The sequence below is a fragment of the Takifugu flavidus genome, unplaced genomic scaffold (genome assembly GCF_003711565.1).
Source record: "Takifugu flavidus isolate HTHZ2018 unplaced genomic scaffold, ASM371156v2 ctg395, whole genome shotgun sequence".
Taxonomy (NCBI): Eukaryota; Metazoa; Chordata; class Actinopteri; order Tetraodontiformes; family Tetraodontidae; genus Takifugu; species Takifugu flavidus.
In genome coordinates this window covers 1-23,994 of record NW_026622016.1, presented here as the reverse complement: position 1 = coordinate 23,994, position 23,994 = coordinate 1, and the positions used below count along the sequence as shown (strand labels likewise).

Sequence of the window (23,994 nt, the reverse complement as noted above, 5' to 3'; positions counted from 1 at the left end):
ATGAAGCAGGAAGTGGAACCCTGCTGAACACGATCTACACTGAGCTCTACATCACTGAGGGACAAAGTGAGGAGGTGGACACACAACATGAGGTGAGACAGCTTGAGAGAACCTCCAAGAAGAACATCCAGGACACTCCAATCAAGTGCCAGGACATCTTCAAAGTCTTATCTGAGCAACAGAGACACATCAGAGTGGTTCTGACCAACGGTGTCGCCGGCGTTGGAAAAACCTTCTCAGTGCAGAAGTTCAGTCTGGACTGGGCAGAAGGTTTGGAGAACCAAGACATCAGTCTGGTGCTTCCGCTCTCATGCAGGGAGCTGAACTTGATCAGAGATGAGCAGCACAGTCTTCTCTCACTGCTTCATGTTTTCCATCCAACATTACAGAAGATCAGAGCAGAAGATCTGACTGTCTGGAAACTTCTGTTCATCTTTGATGGCCTGGATGAAAGCAGATTTTCACTGTGTTTCAACAAGCATCAGGTCATCTCTGATGTCACACAAGTATCGTCAGTTGACGTGCTCCTGGTGAACCTCATCCAGGGGAACCTGCTTCCCTCAGCTCTCATCTGGATCACCTCCAGACCTGCAGCAGCCTATCAGATTCCTCCCTCGTGTGTTGACAGGATCACAGAAGTACGAGGCTTCACTGACTCCCAGAAGGAGGAGTACTTCAGGAGGAGGTTCAGTGATGAAGATCTGTCCAAGAGAATCATCTCACACATCAAGGCCTCCAGGAGCCTCCACATCATGTGTCTGATCCCAGTTTTCTGCTGGATCACTGCTATAGTTCTGGAGGACATGATGACCAGAGACCAGAGAGGAGAGCTGCCCAAAACCCTGACTGACCTCTACTCACACTTCCTGAGGGTTCAGATAAAGAGGAAGAAGCAGAAGTATGGAGGAAAGCAGAGACCAGAGGAACTGACTGAGGCTGACAAAGAACTCCTTCTGAAGTTGGGTCGGCTGGCGTTTGAACATCTGGAGAAAGGAAACATCATGTTCTACTCAGAAGACCTGGAGCGATGTGGACTGGACGTCTCCGAGGTGTCGGTGTACTCAGGAGTTTGTACAGAGATCTTCAAAAGAGAGAGTGTGATCTTCCAGAAATCAGTCTACTGCTTTGTTCATCTGAGCATTCAGGAGTTTCTGGCTGCCGTCTACATGTTCCACCGTTACACCAGGAACGACACAGTGGTTATAAGTCACTTCCTAAAATGTTCGAAACCAAACTGCTTTTCCTGGTTTACGTGGTTGTTCACAAATTACGATCCAGTCACATCTCTTGATGACTTCCTAATGAGAGCACTAATGAAATCTCTCAAAAGTAAAAATGGCCACCTGGACTTGTTTGTTCGCTTCCTTCATGGTCTCTCTCTGGAGTCCAATCAGAGGATCTTGGGTGGACTGTTGGATCAGACGGAGAACCATCCAGAAACCATCCAGAAGGTCCTCAACAACCTGAAGGAGGTGAACAGTGATGAAATCTCCCCAGACAGAAGCATCAACATCTTCCACTGTCTGATGGAGATGAAGGATCAGTCAGTCCATCAGGAGATCCAAGAGTTCCTGAAGTCAGAGAAGAAATCAGAGAGGAGACTGTCAGAGATCCACTGTTCAGCTCTGGCCTTCCTGCTGCAGATGTCAGAGGAGGTTCTGGATGAGCTGAACCTGCAGCAGTACAACACCTCAGATGAGGGACGACGTCGCCTGATTCCAGCTGTGAGGAACTGCAGGAAGGCCGTGTAAGTCCAGATGTGATTAAGAACACAGGCTGTTAACAGCAGACATGAGTGACTCTGTCAGGAAAAGGCTCCATTGAGTGATCTCAACAGACACTTTGTTCTTCTAGTGTTGTCCAGTGTTAGAAGCTTTTAAATTCCATTTCTGAAGGTTAAAGGTCATCTTGTTCACAGCTACAGCTGGGAATTTAACTTAAAAGCCATCTCTGTTCTGTTTTATACCTCCTAAAGAACATCTCCATTTCTGACCGGTTATTTTTGGGTGACTATCTGAAACACCAGATGTTCTGTCGACTGTTTTCCTGTTCAGGTTTTCAGAAACGAGTGTGGACTCAACATATCTGCTCATATCTAACAGGTTGTATTTTGTCTTTATTCAGTTTGAGCAGCTGCAGTTTATCAGAGATCAGCTGTGATCCTCTGGCCTCGGCGCTGAGGTCCAATCCCTCCCATCTGAGGGTTCTGGACCTGAGCTACAACAGTCTAGATGATTCAGGGGTGAAGCTGCTCTGTTCTGGACTGGAGAGTCTCAACTGTAAGCTGGAGACTCTCAGGTCAGTTCAGCTGTGTCTAAAGTCCGTATTTCATTCATCAACAAAGATTCCAAGCAGATTTATTTGTAACTGAGCAAAGCAAAATCTGAACACGTCTGACTGAAATAAATGGGATTTATTGTGGTTTTTAGATTGAATGGTTGCATTTCATCAGAGATCAGCTTTGACTTTCTGGCCTCGGCGCTGAGGTCCAATCCCTCCCATCTGAGGGTTCTGGACCTGAGTCAGAACCAGCTGAAGGATTCAGGAGTGAAGCTGCTCTGTGGTTTTCTGCAGGATCCTCTCTGTAAGCTGGAGACTCTCAGGTATGCAGTGAATTAAATACTGAAATGAAAAAGACTGAAAGCTGATCTGGTTTATGGTGGCAGAAGGAACTGCCGGCTTTTCTAAACCAACACTAAATGATGACTGTATGTGCAAGAACTGTAAAATGGCATCTTTTATCTGTCATTCAGATTAAACTACTGCAGTTTATCAGAGATGAGCTCTGACTCTCTGGCCTCGGCGCTGAGGTCCAATCCCTCCCATCTCAGAGAACTGGACCTCAGCCTCAACCAGTTTAAGGATCCAGGAGTGAAGCTGCTCTGTGGTTTTCTGCAGGATCCTCTCTGTAAGCTGGAGACTCTCAGGTATGCAGTGAATTAAATACTGAAATGAAAAAGACTTAAAGCTGATCTGGTTTATGGTGGCAGAAGGAACTGTCGGCTTTTCTAAACCAACACTAAATGATGACTGTATGTGCAAGAACTGTAAAATGGCATCTTTTATCTGTTATTCAGATTAGACCACTGCAGTTTATCAGAGATCAGCTGTGACTCTCTGGCCTCGGCGCTGAGGTCCAATCCCTCCCATCTGAAGGTTCTGGACCTGAGCTTTAACCAGCTGAAGGATCCAGGAGTGAAGCCGCTGTCAGATCTTGTGAAGAGTCCAATCTATAAACTGGAGACTCTCAGCAGATGATTGAAGTCGGTTTTGATTTGGATCAACTCGCAATCAAATAAATGTGTTTCCTGTATCTTTGTGAAAAAAACTGAATCAGATCATAAATGCCAAAAAATCATTTATGAAAGTAATTCTTCTTTAGTCTATATCATCAGCAGTTACATTTCCTCTGTGGGAAGGATGACAAGAACACAAGGAATGTTGGAATTACTGAGGTCAGGGTCACAGTGTCCCTGGATGTGCTGTTATCCAGGTGGTGTCAGTGGTAACTCCGAATCCCACAACTGAGTGAGATCAGGTTATCAGGTTTGTAGGTGCAGCATGAAGTCAGGCCCACTGCTGCTTTCTGCAGCTTTAGGAGAACAAGAATAGATTTTATCAGCAGACTGTGAGAATAAACAAGTGAAGTTCGTTCCTGATTGTAGCAGGAACCTCTGCAAAGGTAAAGCTGACACAACCAGCTGGATCAAATTAGACACACAACAGACAGTAGATGGGGCCAAAGAGTAAAGATGCTTTTTGTAAAAATAAAATAATAAAAAATACAGCTGAGGCTGAAAGTGTCTAAATAGTCCAATAGTTTAATTATTTATCCGTCTTCACTCTAAACAGGACTTTAAAATTCCTCTTCTGTGATTAAGAAGCTCACCCATTTTCTTTCCACATGTCAAGCTTTGCTTCCTTTCTGAGGTTCTGGCTTCAAACATAAACTATTCTAAAAACGGAATAATTAAAACAATAAAAATAATAAGCTTAGAATAAGCAAGGGATTGCGCAGTACACAGTCACAGATTCTCAATTTAAATGCTCTTTTTTGTGAACTTAGATTTGATATTATTTTGAAACTTTACTGTGTTTCCTGATGTGTTTATCTGCTTTGTGTTATGTGACTGAGGATCAAAACATTTTTACATGCATATTATGGGATAACTTAAATTACATTTGTGTAATGCTAATAGTTTAATATCATACTGTCGAAATATTTGCATGAGGAAGTTTATGTAATGACAGGAACTACATTTTGGGTACAAATAAAGTTGATGAGTCCTTATATTTTCAGTTAAGTTTCAATGTATTTGTTATTTTACTCTTTATTGACAGATTTAAATGAAATTTTAACGCAAAATTGTCTGCTCCTTTGCTTACTTCCGGTTACTATCGCTAGTTTCCGGTCTCGTGAGCTCACTCTCGCTAGCTTGTCACTGACGGTGGTTGTCAGCGCAGCATCAGCGAGTCTCCAGCCCGGACGCGGCTCCTTCGTGCGTCCACAGAGGCTCCGTCTGTCTCCTACTGACTTGTATCTCTACATTTTGTCGTCGCTGCTGGTTGTCAAACGTTTGCTGGAACTTGTGGCGCTCGGCTGCCGGCGACGGCAACTATATCTGTTTTAAAGAAGCGGAGGAGACCGCGGAGGAGGTTCCGAGGATGAACCCTCAGTGCGCCCGCTGTGGGAAGATCGTCTACCCGACAGAGAAAGTGAGCTGCCTGGACACCGTGAGCTGGATGACCCGGAGAAGCGTCCTTTTAGTCCGTTTTTGCGAGGATGACAGAAACGGGAACCTTTGGGCAGGTCCTGTGAAGTTGGACACGTCGGTGATTGAGAAGTGGAAGGAAAACGACCCTTAAATGTTGGGGTCCAGGGTTGTGTCTGGTTTGTCCTGCAGGGGGCGTGAGGAGCTCAATTGGCGGCAGCTGGTGCTGAGGCAGGCGCACCTGTGGGCAATTAACACCTGGAGGAGGGAGCGCCTGGCGATCAGGGCCAGAGTGTTGCGGCTTTGTTGCTCTGTCTTCCCGGCACGTTTAAGGGCTTCACGCCGTCTGCTGGACCTGAGAATTGCAGAACCTGTCTCCCGAGCTCCCTGCAGTCCAGGAGGACTGCTTCTGTCTTCTTTGAGTGTTCCCCTGTCAATAAAACTCATTTGGACCTTTTTACCACTGTGCCTCTGCCCCCCCCGTGGTCGTGGTCACGCCGGGCATCTTTAGTGGTCCCATTTCAAACAGGTTCTGTTGGGAACAGGTGTTCTCCAGAACTGTATTCCAGGCTGCTGTGCTGAAGGGCTGTTTTCAGTAGCAATAGAGCCAGAGTGTGCCTGCTCCATATGAACCCCCCCAGGCCGTGCTTTCCTCCTGGCTGAGCCATAATCAGCTCTGGATGGACTGGTTCACGCTTGGACTGAGTCAAGATTTGATAGGTTGACTGATTCTTACAGTTTTGGATCAAACCCCCATCTGCTGATTCCAGGAGATCTTTAAAGGATCTCAGAGCTTCAGATTTATGAAGCCTGCTCAGCCCCCGGCAGCGCTGATGAAACCATTTCATCCCTTCAAAAAAGCAGAACATGAAGCTCCAGAAAAGGTTTTTGGATCAAGTTTCCAACAGAACGAAGACAAGTGGGTAAAAGCGCCACTTTAAAGCCTCCAGGCCTCAGGAAACATCCACCTTTAGGATGCCTGACTTTAGAGGATCGTCGGTTCGCTCCGAGCACAAGAACAAACATTTTTAACCTCAGTCCAAGAACATCTGACCTGAAATGATCAAAAACCTTCAGCGTAAAAAGATGGTGGAGAGAAAGCTGCTGGGAGGTTCTCAGAAGAGAAGTGGCATTAAAGCCAGCTGGAAGAGTCCAGCCTGCTTCCTGCTCCTCCAAACAGGCGTCTCCACACCAACACTGAGGGAAACGGGCTTCTGTTCTTCCTTCTTCTCTTCTGACTATTGTGTGTTTGATGAATGCAGCATCCACTCACTGTCCCCCCCCCCCCCCCCCCATTTACACTGCTCCTGGTTTCACAATGGTCGTCAAACTGGTTTCACCAGCTTCACATCAGTCGCTCAGAAAGCTCATATTTGGAGATAGTTGCCTTTTTCGGATTGTCTTGCCCTGAATTTCAGATGGGAAGAATTTTTTTTCTTTTTCATTTGGAAGACAAAATGTTGAACATGATCATTTTTGAAGAGATGAAAATACGACACTTGAGGTCAGAAGGTTGGGCGGAAGTTTTCTGGTCTTGTGGAAGGATGAAACCTTTGAACTCTGACAGTTCAAAGCTGAAGAATGAGATGATCCTCCCCAAAGGGATGGCGAGGTCCAGACAATAAACCTGAGTGTTTTTGTGTCCGGTTATTAACATGTTCCATGCTTTTCCTTCTGCAACAGTTCATCACACCTGCTCAGTGAAACCTCGGTGTAAAGGAGGTGAAGCCGTGCCTCAGTGACTCTACTTTGGTGTTTTAGAAACTAACAGTTATTATATGAATATACATTGTGCACGTACGCGCAAACGTGTGTATAAACACTTCATACACGCGTGTGCGTGGATGTAGACAGTTTCAGTCAAATCCATCAGAATTCATCAAAAATATTTAAACCAACAAACTACACACAGAACCGCAAAGTTTAGAGCTTAAAGGGAGCGACAGGTGAAGATTTAAAGCTCAACGCAGCTGAAGAAGTTCCAAAAAGGAGAAATATCATGTGGTGCTTTACCACCACCCGGTGGACACTCGTGGAACTGCAGACACTAGTTAAACGCGCTCCGACACATTCTGACCTCTGCTGCTCCTCCTGGACTCCAGGGCTGCAGAAATATGCTGCTTTTACAAGTCTTTCTAAATCTGTGACGCATCATACATCTTTTTTAACTAAGTTTATTTATCTAAGTTGCATAGTAAGTTTTCATTATTTATGGCATTAAAATAGCAAAAAAAACTTTTCATCTTGAACCCTCCCAGAATGCTTTTATAGTAGTGGAATATAAATCAACAGCCATAAAGTTGTTGATCAAAAGAGTAGAGTAACGGTTGGATCAGGACCCGAAAGCAGCAACACGCAGTGGACAATGGTGTCCGAAAAGCGTCTTTATTTTAAAGTGAACAAGAACAGTTCGGTCCGCGTTCACAGAGAGGCGGAGAGACCTCGAGAGAGTCCAAAACAAGTCCGCTAGGAAAACTCTCAAAAATAGTCAAGCCACAGAAGTCAGGGTTTGGCGATGAGGACGAAAACACTCCGTCGCTGGCAGACGGGAGTTCTGTCCTTAAATCTAACGGGAGATTGAAGAGAGACCGCAGGTGCGTGTGTCTGCGGGGCCAGCTGCGGCTGATGAGCGGCTCCTCCACGTCCCCTGCAGTAACTGGGAACCCAACGAACCAGTTTTTCAAAGTATTCCTTTCAGACTAAGCAGGAAGACTGAAGACCGACAAGGTGAGTGTAAACGAAGAGCATTATTGAAAAGAATTGACAGTTGTGTTTGGAGATAAAATCAAGATTTGAATCAACTAGACGTTATATTTAGTTTTAGCACAAAACATCATTATGCATTATAAATTAATAGGTCTTATTTAACTTTCTTATAGTCTGGCTTTAGTTATAGTTGAATAGTCTTTCTAAGTGAAGTTTAGTTTATTTTTCTGCTCTTTGCTACTGATTCTAAAAGAACTTTAAACCCTCCCAGAATGCTTTAATGGTAGTAATATATACGCCATAAAGCTGTTGATTAGGTTTTAAAAGTGAAAGTATTCTGTTCAGACGAAGCAGGAAGAGCGACATTTTGGGTCAAAAGCTCTGAGAGTTATTACAGTTGTTCAACAGTCCAGGTTACAGCTGGATATTTTGGTATTACCTGTCAAACAACATCTAATCGTGTGCAAGTTAACATCTCTCAGCCGGACCAATTTAAGACAATGAAGTTTAAAAAATAAATAACTAAATAAATCCACACAGGATCACAGGACACCAACAGGATTTTTGGTTCATGTTGCACGTTTTCTCACAGTGGTATATTGTTCTATGTTGTGGAACCACAGTGAAAGAAATGCAGGAGTGGGTGTTATTTCTGGCCACCAGTTGGGTTTTGGGATCAAAGTCGGGGCGTTTCCTGTATCCGGTTCTCCTCATGGATACATGACTACAACATGTTGCTGCAAGTGCAGAGACGTTTGCTCTGGAAAGAACTTTAGAGCACATTCAGTGCTGCAGGATGAGGGGCTGGAAAAGGTGCCAGTTCTTTTCTCACTGCAGGGAACAGTTAAAAAAAGCAGCTTAAACTCTGAAAACGTGAAAATTATACATATACATCATTGATTTATTAATTCAGTTGTTATCCAGAAGTATTAGAAATGTTCCTGTTTGATAAAAATGCAGTGAATTGGGATTATTTAACTACAACCTCTACAGATTATTTACCTTCATCACAGTCTCATCACTATTTCTGATGTTTCCTCAGGATGGACGAGGACAGAGCAGAGTCCACAGTGCCCAGCTGGGTGTCCCTGAAGAGTGACCGGTCCAAACATGGAATGATAGACTTCAGAAGTTCAGACAAAATGTAAGAAAACTAAAGTGTGATGACGTGTTTGTGTGACACCCTTTAAAGTTCGGTATCGGACCTCAAATCTCACCTTTTAAAGTAAGGTTTTCTGAATCACATAACTCTGCCTTAGAACATTTCACAACCATACAAAACATCATTTTGTAGGTATTAGCCTCTACTATCGTAAAAAATGAAATTCATCAGGTCCTTAAAATGAAACGGTGCACCAACATGTCAGGCGTTCGCTCCCATTAACTCCCATGTTAATTTTAGTGTGGTAAATCTTTTAAAACTGAAAATTGCTTCTGTTTTTAACTGGTCATTTCTCCTACATGGGTTAACATCATCTCACAAAAATTCCTAGGCATATATTTTAAAGTTTCCCAACAATATCCATCATTGCAGAGTGCTCCAGCTCTCCATTTAGATACGGATGTCCCCCGCCTCCCCCGGGACATGGTCAAAGCTCTCCCGGAGGTGTGAGTTGAAGCTCCTTCTGACAGGAGATTCCGCCAGGCGTTCCCAGCAGACCCTCACAATACGTTTGGGTCTGCCGGGTCTATCCGGCATCCTTCCCCACCATCGGAGCCAACTCACCACCAGGTGGTGATCAGTTGACAGCTCCGCCCCCCTCTTCACCCGAGTGTCCAGAACATGCGGCCGCAAATCCGATGACGCGACCACAAAGTCGATCATCGATCTGCGGCCTAAGGCGTCCTGGTGCCAAGTGCACATGTGGACGCCTTTATGCCTGAACAAGATGTTTGTTATGGACAATCTGAGACAAGCACAGAAGTCCAATACCCTCCTGGGCTACCACCTTATCGTGGTGGAGGGGTTTGCCTGTCCCAATGATCCTAGGAGCTCCGTTGTCTGGGGCTATATGCCCCTGGTAGGGCCACCCATGGCAAACAGGTCCTAGGTGAGGGACCAGACAAAGCGTAGCCCAGGACCCGCTAATAATGCTGAACAACATTGGTGCCAAGTTTCCCTTGCCCGGATGCGGGTCACCGGGGCCCCCTCCTGGAGCCAGGCCTGGGGCCCGGACACGTTGGTAAGCGCCTGGTGGCCGGACCTCTGCCCATGGAGTCCGGCTGGGCACAGCCCGAAGAGGCAACATGGGACCCCCTTCCCGTGGGCTCACCACCTGCAGGAGGGGCCAGGGGGGGTCGGGTGCATTGTGTGTTGGGTAGCGGCCGAAGGCAGGGACCTTGGCGGTCTGATCCCCGGCTGCATAAACTGGCTCTAGGGACATGGAATGTCACCTCTCTGGTGGGAAAGGAGCCTGAGCTGGTGCGCGAGGTTGAGAAGTTCCGACTAGATATAGTCGGCCTCACCTCGACGCACAGCAAGGGCTCTGGAACCAGTCTTCTCGAGAGGGGTTGGATTCTCTACCACCCTGGAGTTGCCGATGGTGAGAGGCGACGGGCAGGGGTGGCAATTCTGGTTGCTCCCCGGCTCAGTGCCTGTATATTGGAGTTTACCCCGGTGGATGAGAGGGTAGCCTCCCTTCGCCTTCGGGTGGGGGGACGGATCCTATGACCCAAACAGCAGTTCAGCGTATCCACCCTTTTTGGAGTCCTGAGAGGGAGTGCTGGAGAGTGCTCCTTCTGGGGGCTCCCTCGTCCTCCTGGGTGACTTCAATGCTCACGTCGGCAGCGACAGTGAGACCTGGAGAGGTGTGATTGGGAAGAACGGCCCCCCTGATCTGAAATGTTCCTGTTTGATAAAAATGCAGTGAATTGGGATTATTTAACTACAACCTCTACAGATTATTTACCTTCATCACAGTCTCATTATATTTCTGATGTTTCCTCAGGATGGACGAGGACAGAGCAGAGTCCACAGTGCCCAGCTGGGTGTCCCTGAAGAGTGACCGGTCCAAAGATGATACAATAAACTTCAGAAGTTCAGACAAAATGTAAGAAAACTAAAGCGTGATGATGTGTTTGTGTGCCAGCTGTTAGTCACATTAACAGCAGCAGGTTGTGAGTTTATTATTGGAGATGTTTAACAGTTAAACCTCAGACAGTCATATAGTTACAGACTTAATGTGAATATTGTTGATTAGAAACAAGAATCATGTTTAAACTGAAAGATGAATTCAGACATAAATGCTGGAACAATATTGAGTCTTGATCAGGTTCTTTCATCCTATAAATCAAAGGACAAATAGAGATGTGTTTCACAGTGAGAGGGGGGAGCACATCCTATCAAACTGGGACCAGTCAGCTCCACCAGGAGAGTCCTCTTGTTCACAATCTGGAAGCAGATCTGGAGATGCTGAAATGAAGCCCAAACAAAGTAAAGTTGTTCAATATAAAATTGAACTTGTGATGTCATGAATTTGTAGTTGTGTTGATGATTTATTATAGATGGAAATCATTGGTTTGCTTATTTTCAGGAAGTGATCTGCAGGAGGTGATAGAAGGTCATAAGATCAGTCTGAAGAGAAGATGTGAACATGTGACTGAAGGAACTCATGAAGCAGGAAGTGGAACCCTGCTGAACAAGATCTACACTGAGCTCTACATCACTGAGGGACAAAGTGAGGAGGTGGACACACAACATGAGGTGAGACAGCTTGAGATAACCTCCCAGAAGAACATCCAGGACACTCCAATCAAGTGCCAGGACATCTTCAAAGTCTTATCTGAGCAACAGAGACACATCAGAGTGGTTCTGACCAACGGTGTCGCCGGCGTTGGAAAAACCTTCTCAGTGCAGAAGTTCAGTCTGGACTGGGCAGAAGGTTTGGAGAACCAAGACATCAGTCTGGTGCTTCCGCTCTCATGCAGGGAGCTGAACTTGATCAGAGATGAGCAGCACAGTCTTCTCTCACTGCTTCATGTTTTCCATCCAACATTACAGAAGATCAGAGCAGAAGATCTGACTGTCTGGAAACTTCTGTTCATCTTTGATGGCCTGGATGAAAGCAGATTTTCACTGCATTTCAACAAGCATCAGGTCATCTCTGATGTCACACAAGTATCGTCAGTTGACGTGCTCCTGGTGAACCTCATCCAGGGGAACCTGCTTCCCTCAGCTCTCATCTGGATCACCTCCAGACCTGCAGCAGCCTATCAGATTCCTCCCTCGTGTGTTGACAGGATCACAGAAGTACGAGGCTTCACTGACTCCCAGAAGGAGGAGTACTTCAGGAGGAGGTTCAGTGATGAAGATCTGTCCAAGAGAATCATCTCACACATCAAGGCCTCCAGGAGCCTCCACATCATGTGTCTGATCCCAGTTTTCTGCTGGATCACTGCTATAGTTCTGGAGGACATGATGACCAGAGACCAGAGAGGAGAGCTGCCCAAAACCCTGACTGACCTCTACTCACACTTCCTAAGGGTTCAGATAAAGAGGAAGAAGCAGAAGTATGGAGGAAAGCAGAGACCAGAGAAACTGACTAAGGCTGATAAAAAACTCCTTCTGAAGTTGGGGTGGCTGGCATTTGAACATCTGGAGAAAGGAAACATCATGTTCTACTCAGAAGACCTGGAGCAATGTGGACTGGACGTCTCTGAGGTGTCGGTGTACTCAGGAGTTTGTACAGAGATCTTCAAAAGAGAGAGTGTGATCTTCCAGAAATCAGTCTACTGCTTTGTTCATCTGAGCATTCAGGAGTTTCTGGCTGCCGTCTACATGTTCCACCGTTACACCATCAATAAAAGGATTATGGAGTCTTTCCTAAAATATTCGAAACAACACCCCTTTTTCCGGTTTGTTGGGTTGTTAAATAACGATCCAGTCAAATCTCTTGATGACTTCCTCTGGAGAGCACTAATGAAATCTCTCAAAAGTAAAAATGGCCACCTAGACTTGTTTGTTCGCTTCCTTCATGGTCTCTCTCTGGAGTCCAATCAGAGGATCTTGGGTGGACTGTTGGATCAGATGGACAGCCACCCAGAAACCATCCAGAAGGTCTTCAACAACCTGAAGGAGGTGAACAGTGATAACATCTCCCCAGACAGAAGCATCAACATCTTCCACTGTCTGATGGAGATGAAGGATCAGTCAGTCCATCAGGAGATCCAAGAGTTCCTGAAGTCAGAGAAGAAATCAGAGAGGAGACTGTCAGAGATCCACTGTTCAGCTCTGGCCTACCTGCTGCAGATGTCAGAGGAGGTTCTGGATGAGCTGAACCTTCTGCAGTACAACACCTCAGAGGAGGGACGACGTCGCCTGATTCCAGCTGTGAGGAACTGCAGGAAGGCCGTGTAAGTAAAGATTTTTGGGGCCGGACATCGGCGTTTAAATCAAGCGAGTGGATCATGTCAGGTAGCAATACCCCCTCCAGTGGTCATTCCTTCAATTCTTTATTTCCATTGCAGCGTCCATAAATTTAAAAAAACAACAATTCATTCAGAAATGTTCAACACTGGCTGGATATAAGTTCAAAGGTCAATCCAGACAAACCAACATAAGGCAGGAATAATAGGAGCCACAAGTTAACTTACGATAATGAAATTACTGTCATCTAATTAAATAACTTTTGTTTGTTTGTATACATCGTATTCAAACAACAGAAAAACACATTTTAACTAATGACACGTGACTATTTTGCTTCATTTGTTCAACGTAAAAACAGCCGGCCTCGTTGGTTTAAATGGGTGTTTTAGGTCTTTGTGGCGGTTCCGTTTGGAGCCTTTATGTGACCCACAAAGTTGTTTGACCCTTTCCACACCCGTTAGGTGGCAACTTCATCACTAGCAAAAAAAGGTGCAGTGAAAATGACTGGAAGGAAAACAGGCAGGTATAACAGAAGCTGAGGGCAATCGATGCAACCAGAGACACTGATGTCATCGATCGGATCGCTCAATTAAGACTTGACGCACGATCGTACAAATTGGATGAAATGCAAAATATCCAAAGAGCCGATAGACAGATAAAAAGATGCACGTTTCTTTAAACCATTTGCTACAATCATTTTAAATATTGAGTAATTATGAGCTGTTCTAAAATAAGACAAATGTTAAGAATAATTCAGTTGCATTTCAGATCTGATGGTCGTTCAAACTGTTGCTCTACGGTGTTGAATTTAGCTTTTCCAGGAAATGAGCTACATTTTTGTTTAGGTAGATTCTCAGATAAGTTGATTAGAAATCCCAAAGTTTGACTCACTTTTTGTTTCATACACAACAGACTGCCTGGTAGTTTTCTTTCAAAGAGTCATTGGGAAGTTGTGGCCTCAGCAATGACGTCAAACCCTTCTCATCTACGGGAGCTGAGCTTAAGCGAGAACCAAAGCCTGACAGATGCCGGAGTAAAGTTACTGTCTTCTGCAATGATGCATCCAAACTGCAGACTGGAGACGCTCAGGTCAGGAGGCCTCTGTTGGTCTTTTCTAAATTTCTTTACATTTTCTGCTTTTCTCTTCATTTTCATATTTAGAAATGTGTTTTTATTTGCCCCATTTATTGCTTTTCCAGGCTGAGTGACTGCAGTTTATCAGAGATCAGCTGTGACTCTCTGGCCTCGGCGCTGAGGTCCAATCCCTCCCATCTGAGGGTTCTGGAGCTGAGTGGGAACCAGCTGAAGGATCCAGCAGTGAAGCAGCTCTGTGGTTTTCTCCAGGATCCTCTCTGTAAGCTGGAGACTCTCAGGTCAGTCAGAGATGATCCAGTACTTTCTCAGGTGTAACTAGTTAGACAATAAATGTTTACATGTTTGATCTTTGTTATAAACGTAGTGTTACAGTTCTCAGAAAAAAGACCACACAGGATAGATTTGCAGTATTAAATTGGTTGTGGAAATCTGTCCCATGTGAGGATGGTCATCAATGACTAGAAAGGAAGTATCAGTTGTAGATTTGTCTTGTTTTATTTTAGGCTGGCCACAAAACAGCCCAAACATTCAGACAACTCAAAAATGGTTCTTCCTGTCTTTTAAAGATCAGAAGGAAAACTAGAAACCCCAAAAAGAAAGCTGCTGCAGTGTGCCATGCCCCTTCTCTACTGAGAAAACCCATCCCAAAAAAGAGAAAAGCCCAAGTGTGAAGTGAGCACCCTGTTAAACCTTGGTACCGAAAGCCTGCAGTCATTCTCATCTTAGGTGGCTTCATTCCAGCCAGAAGCCCAAACCTGCCTCCCTCTTAAAGGGGCAGCAGGTCAGTCCAACCACAGAAACCTTCATGAAGATCTGAAGCTTTCAGCATCCACAATTGTTGCACCTCACTTCCATTGGAGTCCAAATCAGAAGTCAACAAGTTGATTCTACACCGATTCTACACAATGCAACCATTTAAAAAATGTTTCCATCCATAAGTTTTCACACATTTTTATATAAATCTGTTTCTTCATCGCCTCCTTCTTTTGTAATGGTCATTAAAGAAAATGACCTTATTTGAGTTTTTCTCCTCACAAATATGACTTTCTATGAACGATGCAATAAATGCAGCTTGCAATCTAAGACAATATGGAAGTATGTGTATATAATAGTAGTGGAAGTAGTTCATAAAATAATACATTTTCTCTTCTATTCGAATCTCTCTGTTATTAAAGTCAACAACATCTAAGACATCAACCAAAAATCCTAATTTTATACAATATAATATAAAACAGTAGAGAAGACTCTTTCTGCAGAGACACTGGTGGCTGGAATGCAGAAGTATCACCTGCTCAACTTGGAAGGTGGAGCATAAACCACCAGCTGAGAAGGTCCTCAGCGAGAGGAAGTGGTGGAGAACCATGAAACTTGCTAAGCTCCACCTCAGCTCCAGAGACGGGCTGAGCTGGAGCTGTGGCACCAGGTATCGCCCAGAAGAGCCTCCAACAAACAAGCTCTTCTCTTGGGAGGAGAGGGCTTTGAATCTCAGCTCAGTGTGCTTGTCTCTAGTAGGTGGCAGCTGCACCTTTTCCTGAGGTCCTTGTTGATGCCCTGAGGGGAATTGATGCTCCTGCAATGTTTTCTGGCAGCATTGAGCTTGCAGTGGGGCAATCAAACACACTGTGGGGTGGCTCTCTTTCCTTCTCTCATCTGGAGAACAAGTGACACCAGCTGCCAATCATTGTTGGAGAAATGTGCAGTCAGGGGAACTATGCGTCCAGACTATAGCCACCCTTCCAGCATCCAGCAGTGTCTAAAACCTTTGATTTGGTTTCACCAGAGAGTGTAGGGATTGCAGGGTCACTGCAGCATCGCCCACAAGCTATCAGGAGTGGGTCGCTTTGTCCCAACTCCTGACAAGAGCTGAGTGCTATTGAGAAATGTGGCTTCACAAACTTGGAAGGTATTTTGACCTACACACACTTTACATACGGTGTAGATCTTGTCCAACCGCCCTGAAAGAACCCAAAATACGAACATACGGCAGATAAGCCGGTGCAGGACGAGAGGTTTGTTGCTTGTAATCTGTGTTTTGCTCTGGTACATGTTGATTTTTATTTGTCTTCTCTCAAAATAATCGTTATTTTAGACTAAGGGAGTGCAGTTTATCAGAGACCAGCTGTGATTCTGTGGCCTCAGCTCTGAAGTCCAACCTCTCCCATCTGAGGGTTCTGGACCTGAGCTTCAACACGTTGCAGGATTCAGGAGTGAAGCGGCTCTGTTCTGGACTGGAGAGTCCAAACTGTAAACTGGAGAGGCTCAGGTCAGTCTTCATTTTTCTACCTATATACCAGCTGCTAAGATGGTGAAGTGAGGCTGTTCTCAATACTGCTGTGATGCACGACATTAAAAAAATTCCTTGTAATATCGTGAATTCAGGTACGACCCAACTAAGAACTAACGTAGGTTTAGTACTGACGCAGATAACATGCAGACCTGCACCGTATAACCTTATCCTGCATTTTTCAGATTAAACTACTGCAGTTTATCAGAGATCAGCTGTGGCTCTCTGGCCTTGGCGCTGAGGTCCAATCCCTCCCATCTCAGAGAACTGGACCTGAGTGGGAACAAGCTGAAGGATTCAGGAGTGAAGCTGCTCTGTTCTGGACTGGAGAGTCCAAACTGTAAACTGGAGACGCTCAGGTCAGTCTTCATTTTTCTACCTACAGTGGTGGTCAAAAGTTTACATACACTTGTAAAGAACATAATGTCATGGCTGTCTTGAGTTCCCAGTTATTTCTACAACTCTGATTTTTCTCTGATATAGTGATTGGAACAGATCCTTCTTTGTCACAAAAAACAATCATGAAGTTTGATTCTTTTATGACTTTATTATGGGTAAACTGAAAATGTGACCAAATCAGCTGGGTCAAAAATATACATACAGCAATGCTAATATTTGGTTACATGTCCCTTGGCCATTTCTACTTCAATTAGGCACTTTTGGTAGCCATCCACAAGCTTCTGGCAAGTTTCTGGTTGAATCTTTGACCACTCCTCTTGACAGAATTGGTGCAGTTAAGTTAAATTTGTTGGCTTTCTGACATGGACTTGTTTCTTCAGCATTGTCCACATGTTCTCAATGGGGTTTAAGTCAGGACTTTGGGAAGGCCATTCTAAAACCTTAATTCTAGCCTGATTTAGCCATTCCATTACCACTTATGATGTGTGTTTGGGGTCATTGTCCTGTTGCAACACCCAACTGCGCCCAAGACCCAACCTTCGGGCTGATGACTTTAGGTTTTCTTGAATAATTTGAAGGTAATCCTCCTTCTTCATTGTCCCATTGACTCTGTAAATCATGCATAATACTACCACCACCGTGCTTGATGGTAGGCATGGTGTGCTTGGGGTTAAAGGCCTCACCTTTTCTCCTCCAAACATATTGCTGGGCATTGTGGCGAAACAGCTCAACTTTTGTTTCATCTGACCACAGAACTTTCCTCCAGAAGGTCTTATCTTTGTCCATGTGATCAGCAGCAAACTTTAGTCGAGCCTTAAGGTGCCGCTTTTGGAGCAAGGGCTTCCTTCTTGCACGGCAGCCTCTCAGTCCATGGCGATGCAAAACACGCTTGACTGTGGACACTGACACCTGTGTTCCAGCAGCTTCTAATTCTTGGCAGATCTGATTTTTGGTGCTCCTGGGTTGACTCTTCACCCTCCTGACCAGTTTTCTCTCAGCAGCAGGTGACATCTTGCATTTTCTTCCTGATCTTACAAACAATTGTTTGCACTGTTGCTCTTGGAACCTGCAGCTGCTTTTAAATGGCTCCAAGTGACTTTCCTGGTTAAAGTCTCCAAAATTGCTCATTCATGTTGCTGTATGTATATTTTTGACCCAGCAGATTTGGTCACACTTTCAGTTTACCCATAATAAAATCATAAAATAACTAAACTTCCTGAATGTTTTTTGTGACAAAGAAGGATCTGTTCCAATCACTATATCAGAGAAAAATCAGAGTTGTAGAAATAACTGGAAACTCAAGACAGCCATGACATTATGTTCTTTACAAGTGTATGTAAACTTTTGACCACCACTGTATATACCAGCTGCTAAGATGGTGAAGTGAGGCTGTTCTCAATACTGCTGTGATGCACGACATTAAAAAAATTCCTTGTAATATCGTGAATTCAGGTACGACCCAACTAAGAACTAACGTAGGTTTAGTACTGACGCAGATAACATGCAGACCCACACCGTATAACCTTATCCTGCATTTTTCAGATTGATTAAGGGCAGTTTATCAGAGATCAGCTGTGGCTCTCTGGCCTCGGCGCTGAGTTCCAATCCCTCCCATCTCAGAGAACTGGACCTGAGTCAGAACCAGCTGCAGGATTCAGGAGTGAAGCTGCTCTGTGGTTTTCTCCACTTTCCAAACTGCCGACTGGAAACTCTGAGGTAAACACCATTCTCAAAAATGTTCATTATTCCATCCGAGGGTCCTCACACTTTCTGAGTGTGTGTGTTGTGCCCAGTTCCTTCAGGAGGGAGGGCCACACGGTGACCACTTATTCATGATAAATTGATTTAAGGACAATGAAAAAGCCGACAGATGGTAACCAAAATTAGACAAAACTAGGTGAGGGTGCCTGGTAGACACCAGCCAACGAGGAGGTAGATGGTGAGGGAGACAGGAAGTCATCTAAGACAGGTTGGCTGTTTCTGAAACCACCCCCTATACCACATGTGTCAAACTGATCATATCAAATGTGCATTAGAGCTGGCCCGCGGTGTATACTGTACCGCTACATCGGACAAATTAATTTGACCTCCACAAAAATGGCCAAACGAAAGATGAACAGGAGCTTTTAAAACAGGTGGGAGGCAGATTATCTGTTCACAAATATAAAGGACAGACCTGTTTGTCTTGTGTGCGGAGCTAACGTGGCTGTAACGAAAGAATATAACAAGAAGACACTATGAAACAAAACATTATGAAAAGTACAAGGACCTGGACGTAAAGCAGAAGCTGCAGAAGGTGGAGGAGATGAAAAGAAGTCTGGTTTGCCGGCAGTCTATGTTCCTGAAAGCAAAATCAAAAAGTGAAGCTGCTGTAAAGGCTAGCTTTATTGTGGCAGCAGAGATAGCAAAATCAGCCCGGCCCTGTAATGAGGGAGAGTTTGTCAAAAAGTGCATGGTCGAAGTTTGCGACATCGTGTGCCCAGATAAAAAGCAAGAATTTATAAATGTGAGCCTGAGCAGAAACACCGTGGCTGAGCGCGTGTGTGAGCTTTCCACTAATCTACATGAACAACTAATAAAAAAGGGAAAAGATTTTATTGCATACTCCCCTGCTGTGGATGAGAGCAGCCACACGTCTGATACTGCCCAGCTGTCAATCTTCATCCGTGGAGTAGACTCGAGCCTGTGCGTCACAGAGGAACTTTTAGGATTAAAATCAATACATGGCACCACCACAGGAAAAGATATCTTTGAAGAGGTATCCAAATGTATAACTGAAATGAGCCTGCCTTGGGATAAACTTGTGGGACTGACGACAGATGGTGCACCCGCGGTGTGCGGTCAAAAGAGTGGATTGGTCAGCAGGATTCAGGAGAAGATGCGGGAGGAAGCTGCAGGTGAACTTAGTTTATCACTGTATCACACATCAGGAAGCGCTCTGTGGCAAAGCTCTGCAAATGGAACATGTTATGAGCTCTATGAAACGAGTCGTCAACTTCATAAGAGCCAAAGGTTTGAATCACCGGCAGTTCAAGTCTTTTCTGGAGGAGTTGGATTTGGAAAACAGAGATGTGCCCTATCACACAGAGGTGAGATGGCCAAGCAGAGGAAAAGTACTGAAGAGATGTTTTGAGCTATGTGAGGAAATCTGTCAGTTTATGGAAAACAAAGGGAAGGACACAACAGAGCTGAGAGATAAAACATTTCTGTGTGAGCTTGCATTTCTGTCTGACAGTGTGAGCCATCTCGATGTGCTTAACCTGCAGCTTCAGGGACGGGGCCACATCATCACAGACATGTACGCAGCAGTGAGGGCCTTTAAAACTAAGTTGTGTCTGTGGAAGACTCAGATGCTGCAAGGAAACTTGGGTCATTTTCCGTGCTGCCAAACCATGGCAGAGCAAATCTCTCCTGCCGTGCTGCCTAGCGCACAGTTTGCTGAAAAAATCAACGCGTTCAGCGCCGAGTTTTCCCGGCGATTTGCCGACTTTGAGGCTCAGAAAGGGAGATTTGAACTGCTCAGTAACCCGTTTGCGATCGACATGAAAAGCGCACCAACCAGCCTCCAAATGGAGCTAATTGAACTCCAATGTAATGACATGCTCAAATCAAAATATGACTGTTGGTGCTGCGCGGTTTCCATGTTTCCTCCCAGACACAATGCCTCAATTACGCACCCAAGCTGCTCAGATGCTCTCAATGTTCGGCAGCACATATCTATGTGAACAACTGTTCTCTATGATGAAGGTGAACAAAACACCTGACAGAAGTCGACTCACTGATGAACACCTTCACTCCGTCCTGAGGCTTTCCTCAGCTCAGAGCCTGACCCCAGACATTGATGAACTTGCATCTAAGAAAAGATGCCAGGTATCTGGCTTAGACCGATGTGCAGAGTAAACCAGAGTGTAGCAAACTGAGCTTGAATATATCTGTTTCTTATGCCCTTTTTCTACTGCAAGGCATGGTCTGTTAATAGTTGAAATGTTGGATTGTTATTGAATGACATTATTTTTGGTTCTTTTGTTGTTGGCTTTGAAAAAGATTTACTTTAAAAAGGAACTTGAAAGGATATGGGGAGAGATATACTTTATTTATTTATTTCAATAAGAAATGAATACCACTGATGTGTCTTTTATTTAAAATTTAATTTCTCATGTGTTTGTAATATCAAGCGTTGGTTGTTCCAGATTCTGTGTTTAAGCAAAACTAAAGTTTGTTTCCATATGAAAAGGTTAAACATTACATATCTGTTGCAGTTAATTTTTCAATAAATATTGAGTTTGGCCCGTGACTTTACTTCACTTCTTAATTTTGGCCCACTGTGAATTTGAGTTTGACACCCCTGCCCTATAGTGCACTCAATAGTGTGGATGCCATTTTGAAATAGAGTCCGAACTGTTAGTGAGCATCGCTGTACCCTATGTAGTGCACTCAATGTATCCCACAATGCACTGCGAAAAGTACAAGCGAGCACCCTAACTCGGAAAATGTATCCCATCAGCCTTTACGTGATAAATTTTTTAACGTAATTTCTACTGTGCGGTTTGATATATGAAATTTTTGGAAATAAGATTTTTTTTTCAGTAGGGGACCAATATGATCATCTTAAAATATTACAACATAAATGTGTAAAAACAAATCAATCAATCTCCACTGATCCCCCCCTCACTTAAAATTGTTCTTCAGAATCGTCTGTTCCTCACCAGGCGACAGAATCTCAGTAAAAGAATATTTACAAAGATGAAAAGTAGCTTTGATCCATTTTTTGATGAAAAATTGCTTTATTAAATGTTTTCACTACAGCAGAATATGACTTGAGAATGTTCCATCACGTCTTGGCTTGAAAATGTCAAGGGACACTAATTATTTTAGGTAATAAGTAATTATTATTGTATTGTTATTGACATTAATATTTCATTTTACTATATAAAGTTAATTATAGGGAAAATTATCTCATTTTCATGAAATGACCGCTGAATGTATTTCTGATGGGTTAAAATAATTAAATGGACCTGGCCACTTTTCCCGGCGACCAGTTCGTAATTATTATGCGACACCATGACGTCACTTTACGTGCGCTGTAAATTACGCCGTTGTCCAAATACTAACTTTAAATTGAGTGCAGTACGTAGTTCACTCAATCCATGTCTCCCATGTAGTGAGTAGTGAACAGGGAACGAGGGTGTGGAGTCGGAAACAGCCGTTGTGCCTTTAAAGATGAGCCACAGGTGAGATGGATCTCCATGATGAGATGGGAGGGAACGAGGTGGGGAGAACCTGGGAAGAGTGAGGGCCAGAACAATATATATTCTCCTTTGGAACAGTGCAAACCTGAGAGGTTGGAATTGTGGTAATTACATATTACTATCATTTTTTAACCTGTAACTAAATTAAATATTTACAGATCATGCCTTTGATTAACCTTTCAGATTAATACTGGTTTCACTTATAACCTTATAAAAGTTTCCCTTCTTTATTTAGATTATGGAACTGCAGCTTATCAGAGATCAGCTGTGACTCTCTGGCCTCGGCGCTGAGGTCCAATCCCTCCCATCTCAGAGAACTGGACCTGAGTGGGAACAAGCTGCAGGATTCAGGAGTGAAGGTGCTCTGTGGTTTTCTCCACTTTCCAAACTGCCGACTGGAAACTCTGAGGTAAACACCATTCTCAAAAATGTCCATTATTCCATCCGAGGGTGCTCACACTTTCTGAGTGTGTGTGTTGTGCCCAGTTCCTTCAGGAGGGAGGGCCACACGGTGACCACTTATTCATGATAAATTGATTTAAGGACAATGAAAAAGCCGACAGATGGTAACCAAAATTAGACAAAACTAGGTGAGGGTGCCTGGTAGACACCAGCCAACGAGGAGGGAGATGGTGAGGGAGACAGGAAGTCATCTAAGACAGGTTGTGCCTTTAAAGATGAGCCACAGGTGAGATGGATCTCCATGATGAGATGGGAGGGAAAGAGGTGGGGAGAACCTGGGAAGAGTGAGGGCCAGAACAATATATATTCTCCTTTGGACCAGTGCAAACCTGAGAGGTTGGAACTGTGGTAATTACATATTACTATCATTTTTTAACCTGTAACTAAATTAAATATTTACAGATCATGCCTTTGATTAATCCTTTCAGATTAATACTGGTTTCACTTATAACCTTATAAAGTTTCCCTTCTTTATTTAGATTATGGCGCTGCAGCTTATCAGAGATCAGCTGTGACTCTCTGGCCTCAGCGCTGAGGTCCAATCCCTCCCATCTCAGAGAACTGGACCTGAGTCGGAACCATGTGCAGGGTTCAGGAGTGAAGCTGCTGTCTGATCTCGTAGAGAATCCACACTATGGGCTGGAGACATTGAGACAGTAGCTGGTTGAAGCCAGTCAACTCCCGCTCATCTGCTGCATCACTCACTGACCACTGGTGAAGAGCATCTGTGGAAACATCTGCCGTCTACTCCGTCCATAGATGAAAAATTCAGTTTTTAAAAAGCGCTGGTGGACTTTCAGGAGATCAGTCGATGGTCGACAAAGCAGAAGCAGCTTCGCCTTGAAGTTAAATTAGTTCCTGGTGTAACAGGGCCTTTGTGTCATAATATGTTACGGGGCGTTTAATTACACAAAATATGGTCCATACAGAATTTCCGGTGTCCTGCATTTCTTCTTCTGTGGTGTCCCCTATAAAAGTGATGGTGATCCTTCCGCCTCTCCCCTTTTGCAATATACTCTTGTGGGAGAGGTGGGTGTCTCGTTTTCCATCACATTAATTTGGATTAGTTACGTTTGGTTCTCTGTTCATACATTTATGTATTCTGATTGATTATTTAATGTGTTTGTTTATTCATGTTATAAATACAATAGAACATACCAGCACTTAAATATGAAGTTTAAACAGTTTCGACCGTTAGCTTACTTGCCATGACGAGTTTCGCTAATGTACGTCTTCCCGCCTTGTGTGTGTCTAGGAACGGAAGCGGGCTGTTAACTGTTTATTCGTATTTTTATTTGTTGCTGTCAGAATAAAAAGATAATCCTGGACACGAGAGTCTCATTAAAACACAACGCGGAGTTCCACCAGTTACACTTGGTGCCGTTCGACCCGTCCGGACTCTGGCTGCGCCCGCTGGGTACCGTCGCGGGATTCTCCGTGAGGCTGCGCCGCGGTGCCCTGGTCGCTGACTCGCAGGTGTCTCACGTACTGACAGCCGGTCCGTATGGAGTGAACTGTACTGTTTTTGATTGTCAGTGGGTCATTTTTTTTTCTTCTTCTGACTACGTGTTTATTACACTGATTACACGTATGTTGTTCATGTTATCCATTTTGGGGCTTATTACAAAGTGATTGGGCGTGCCTTAGCATTTTAATTCAGTCATTTATTTTCACACTGTTCCTTTTGGTGATTTTAGCCCCCCATTTGTGTCTTGTATTATG

At 44.3% G+C, this 23,994-nt stretch overlaps 1 protein-coding gene across 1 annotated transcript; it reads left to right on the top strand.

The window, feature by feature from the left end:
- Positions 1–18: 18 nt before the first annotated feature.
- Positions 19–23,600, top strand: LOC130520475 (ribonuclease inhibitor-like). The gene is made up of 10 exons (XM_057024172.1): positions 19–1,747; positions 2,125–2,298; positions 2,430–2,603; positions 2,754–2,927; positions 13,983–14,156; positions 15,968–16,141; positions 16,348–16,521; positions 18,104–18,277; positions 22,046–22,219; positions 22,752–23,600. The coding sequence occupies exons 1-10, from the start codon at positions 753–755 to the stop codon at positions 22,930–22,932; spliced, it is 2,568 nt and encodes an 855-aa protein (XP_056880152.1). The 5' UTR covers positions 19–752; the 3' UTR covers positions 22,933–23,600.
- Positions 23,601–23,994: the final 394 nt, after the last annotated feature.

What these genes read in the sequence shown, in the direction of transcription:
- LOC130520475 (XM_057024172.1), top strand. Translation starts at nt 753, where the DNA reads ATGTGTCTGATCCCAGTTTTCTGCTGGATCACTGCTATAGTTCTGGAG. An exon ending in TGTAAGCTGGAGACTCTCAG is followed by an intron (nt 2,604 to 2,753) that starts GTATGCAGTGAA and finishes TCTGTCATTCAG; the next exon opens with ATTAAACTACTGCAGTTTAT. An exon ending in TGTAAGCTGGAGACTCTCAG is followed by an intron (nt 2,928 to 13,982) that starts GTATGCAGTGAA and finishes TTGCTTTTCCAG; the next exon opens with GCTGAGTGACTGCAGTTTAT.